This window comes from Pygoscelis adeliae, unplaced genomic scaffold (assembly GCF_000699105.1).
Source record: "Pygoscelis adeliae isolate BGI_AS28 unplaced genomic scaffold, ASM69910v1 Scaffold75, whole genome shotgun sequence".
Lineage (NCBI taxonomy): Eukaryota > Metazoa > Chordata > Aves > Sphenisciformes > Spheniscidae > Pygoscelis > Pygoscelis adeliae.
This window is the reverse complement of record NW_008824772.1, coordinates 4894730-4899267: the sequence shown is the minus strand read 5'-3', so window position 1 is coordinate 4899267 and position 4538 is coordinate 4894730. Positions and strand designations below refer to the sequence as shown.

The following is a 4538-nucleotide window of genomic DNA, read 5'->3' as shown; positions in this document are numbered from 1 at the left end:
TCCCTCTGCTCTCTTTATAACCTCTGACATAAGCATTGCATATTCTTGAAAAAACCCCGAACGACAAAAACACCCAGACAACCTTGGAAGATTCAGGCAAGCATCTGATGGATATCTGGAGGGACTGAGGCTGATCGGAGTGGGTTATCAGTCCTCTGGGCAAGGGTTTTATTTACCATGTTTGTCCCTTTGGCTAACTGTGTGCCAGATGCAGTTACTGTGCGGAGGAAAAAGAAAGACCAAACCCTGCGAGGTTGCAGGGCCAGCACAGCCCTCACCCAGCTGCCAGAGCTCCTTCCCCTGCCCAGCGGGGTCTTTTCTGGGGAGATTGTTTTATTTCAGCTTTACTGAGCACTTGGAGACATGTGTTCAGTGAAAAATTGCCCTGAGTCCTTCACTTGGAAGTTTGGGGGGGTTATTGTTTTAACAGTTCTCTCCGTGTTTTCCTCCCGGTATGTTTCTGCTGTACGTTTTCCTCCTAGAGCAAAAGGGACCGCATGAAGGCTTGGGTACAGGCACGTCTCCCCACCTGCTGCAAAGAAAGAGACTCCTGGTCCATCTACGTCTTCGCCCCTCACTCAAGGTAAAGCAGCTGTGCTCGAGCAGTGGCGGCGTGCTGGGCACGGGTGCCCTCGTTGCGATGGCTCGCTCTGCCCGTCTATCCCAGATGGGTCTCTCTGTGTCAGTCCACAAAACTCCCAGCTCTTCCCCTGCTCCAGTACTACACCAGGGTCATGCAGCAAAGGGCCTCCAGCTGCAGAGAGCCGCTCCCGGGCGGGCATGGCCCTGGCATAGAAGTGTCCAGCAGAGACCCGTAGGCCAGGGCATAGCTACGGCTTTATCAAGTTCATCGTTTGCTTTGTCAGTGATGCCAGTGGCTCTGCAAGTTTTTCACTTGACGGAGTGTGGGGAGTTTGAAGCAAGGGGAAGGGTGCTGCATTAAGCAGATAAGTCTGAATTTGCCCCCAGTGCACATTTACAACACAGCAAAGGACACTCCTTGACCTCCTAAACCTGCCTGGACTTCTCTGTCCTCCCCCTTCCCTTCCTCCCTCTCCCAGCAACCCCCAGAAAACACCCTCTCCTTGCCGGCAGACCCCCAGCTCTGCCATTCTCAAAGCCCAGCTGCGCCGGGGCCATCTGGGCTCCGTGCTCTCCTGCGTGTTCCTCTGGACGTGCACCCATGCTGAATGAGGGTTCCCCGTGTTTGAGCTGGTGGGCCCTGGGTAGCGTTTGAGTTCATTCATACAAAGATTAGAGAGATTTTCAGAAACAGACTTTGGGAAATGTAATACGGTATTATAAATCCTGGGTCAGCGTACAGCCATCTGTCACAATAAATAGCTTCTGTCCCTTTGTTCCATGTGCGCTCAACCCTTACAGGATTGCTGGGAGTATTTCTTCCTTTATTTAAGCTAAACCTGAGCACTACGGACCAGGTAGGGGGTTGGATCCAAACCCGGCCGCGTGTCCAAGTTGTGGAAGCAGCTGCTCCATTTCAAGTGACCCAAAGCCCCCTACGAACATTACCAGGGCTTGAAATTTGTGGCCCAATTCTGTAGCTCGGATTCTTTTCTATTCATACCCCGATCTGCCTGCAGCGTGCAGCTCTGCCAAGGAGGGGATTGGGAGATTGCAGCTCATCTGCTTTGCAAACGGAGCGCTCGATTCCCCTGCCATGCGTCGAGCTGCTGCATTTCTCCCCAACCAGTCGAGCGTTAATAGCTAGTCTGTGTCTCCTCTTTTTTTTTTTTTCTTCTTTTTTGGCAGATTCCGTCTGATGTGCAATAAAATCATCACGCACAAGATGTTTGATCATATCGTCTTGGTGATCATTTTCCTGAACTGCATTACTATTGCCATGGAGCGACCCAAAATCGAGCCTCACAGTGCTGTGAGTTTCCGAGGTTAACGTTTTCCTGTGCTCCTCGTGGAGCCAACACCCGTGGCTTGGACCCCGCTGCTGTGCACTTGGTCTCGCTTTCTTTCTCTTTTTCAAATGGCAAGCTGCCAACACACCCTGCATATCCTTTGAATTGGGTACAGCAACTCTCCTGGTCCCTACCCAGCGTCCTTTCAAAGTACCTGAGCAGAGCTCATGGCCTGCAATATATCGAATATCCCATTTCTGCAAGTACGGTCAAGGTTTTAGCACATGACATAAGCATGACATCTGTCTCCGTTTCCTTCTCTGATAAACCTTCAAACACTTCTCCTCGCTCAACACAATATTCGTTTCTTCCATCTGTTCTTCACGGGCACGTATGTGTGGTGCGAAGAGAATGGGGGAACTGTTCATTTCATATTCTTCTCCCCGCCTTTGTGTATCAGCTTTGTTGTGGCACAAGAAAAACTGAATTGATACACGCACGGTAATGCCATTTCCCCAAACCATTTTGTTTCAATAGACTACGTAAGGATTTCTCAAACCAGACCCTCACAGCACCAACATCCATCAATCAGAGGGGCAGAATCATCCTATTGCTCTTTTATCTTAGCATAGATTGTGGCTGAGAGATACGCTGGGCTCTTGCTGATTTATTGCAAAAGACTGCTCATATCACAATTGTATAGAATCCTATTTTGTTGATGTAGGCGTGTCAGGCTGTTCATTTTTGTGGCTCTTCAATGCAAGACCTTAAAACTGGAGTCTTGGCTGCTCTGTGCCTATTTTAAGCTTTCCCTAGTAGTTCTCCTTACTGTAATAGTTTGCCCAGCGGTCCCTCCCCTAAATCCATTTTTTTTCTTTTGGTTATCATGCAGTCATGGTGCACCAACTCGCAGCTGCGAGAAGAGAGCAGGACTCCCTGCCAGCTGCTCTAGCAGGAGGAAATCACCCTCCTGTTCCCCATGGGGCACCCTGAGAATGTCCCTTGAAATCCCAAATGCTTCTTTGGAGCCCCTTGCTGTTTCCTCTAAGAGTCACCACTCACCAAGGCTGGCTCCGAAAGGAACTGTAGTTACACAGAGTTGAAGGGAATGGGGTGACATGCATGAGTCAGAGGAGTCCACAGCAAAGAGCTGTAGTACGAAAACCCAGGATTTCGTATATAAGAGGAGGAGGAGGATGAGCTGTGGTGTCCCTGGGCATTGGAAGAGTGCAGAGAGGAAAGGAGACAGGGGCCGGTGTGAGGTTCATCAGCATCAGGTTATAACCAAGGAAACCAAAATGGGTCATTCAGGGCTGGAGCTGAGCCGGACCACGGTCTGGGAGCAGCGAGGAGGAGAAGGGGGATGCTGAGCAGTGGGGCAGGGAGCAGGGGAGCCAGGAGGAGTGTGCGGGCCCTGCCTGTGCTGATGGAGCTCTCATTTGGAAACCAAGAGAGTTAGTTTAGCTTGAGTTCTTCAAAATAGTTGTACTTTGCTTCCCCGAGCTGTGGATTTTCTAGCTGCTTTTTTTTATTGTCTAGCTGCTTCAAGCGGGTTCTCTTGCCCTGTCCCAGTTTCAGCTGGCTTATCGGAACAGGGGATGCTGTTGCTAGCCAACACGCACTCCCCATTGCAGAGTGCGCGACATGGGCCGGGGAGATTATCCTTCAAAATAGCCACACGCTTGCCAGAGAGGAATGTAATATCCTCGGTCTCTCCTCCATGCTATTGCTGTTTTATCTCCAGCTCCACAAGCAGGTCCCTACCCTCTTTCTCCTGCACACTGCCTACCCCTCTACAGCCGTCTTTTGTGTGGCAGTCAGCTAACGGCTGGAGATGTTTCCTATCACAGCTCACGCAATCACAGTGCACCGTCTAGGAGCTAATTAATTATGGACCCAGTATGGAAACAAGCTACTCTGTGGTTCCTGAGTCACTTTCAGTAAATCATGATCTGGCAAGCGAGAGAGTTGCCAAGGTGTTTTGTCTTGTTTAAATTGCATCTCATTTTGAGCGAGAGATCTGCATCTCTTACAGGCTTGCTCTGTAGGGACTGGCAGAAATAAATCCAAAATTGTTATTAGCAGAACTGGGGCTGGTTCAGTTGTATGCGTACATGCATACATGCACACGCATCATCTTTCCTCCAGCCTCTGCCTTCTGCTGTCCATTTCTCAGTACAGGCAATCAGAGATTGTTCAGGGATTAGGGAAAGTGTAATTTATTTAATGATCATCATTAAAAAGAAAGGTTTCTGCTAACTACAGATAGGGAACCAGTCCATGGTCTCATCTGTAATCACTTGCTGCTATTGCAGAACGGTGGCAGTGAGGACTGCATGGTCTGGTGGATAGCGCAGGGGACTGGGAGATGAGACTATTGGGCTTCACGCCCAAAGCCTGTGGCTTTGGACAAGTGGATCAACCTTTTGGGGGCAGCTCTCAGCTGGCGTAAACCCCCAGAGCTTCGCCGGCTTCGGTGGAGCTGTGACAACTCATGCCAGCTGCGCTTCGGCGTCCCATGGGTCCCGCTTGCCTTGCGGCACAGCCACTCCGATATTGACTTGATTTCTGGGAGGATTGGGAGCTCAGTGATATTTGCACTGTGCGGTGAGGTCCGCAGGTGAGGGGCAGGCAGAGGTTTGTCAAGCATGCTCCAAAGGGGGGGAG

General features: G+C 50.4%; 1 protein-coding gene across 1 annotated transcript in view; it reads left to right on the top strand.

The window, feature by feature from the left end:
• Nucleotides 1–4538, top strand: part of CACNA1G (calcium channel, voltage-dependent, T type, alpha 1G subunit) — a 108926-nt gene that overhangs the window by 58719 nt on the left and 45669 nt on the right. The window contains 2 exon segments of the mRNA XM_009323737.1: nt 483–583; nt 1771–1894. Coding sequence (XP_009322012.1) covers nt 483–583; nt 1771–1894 — 225 coding nt within the window.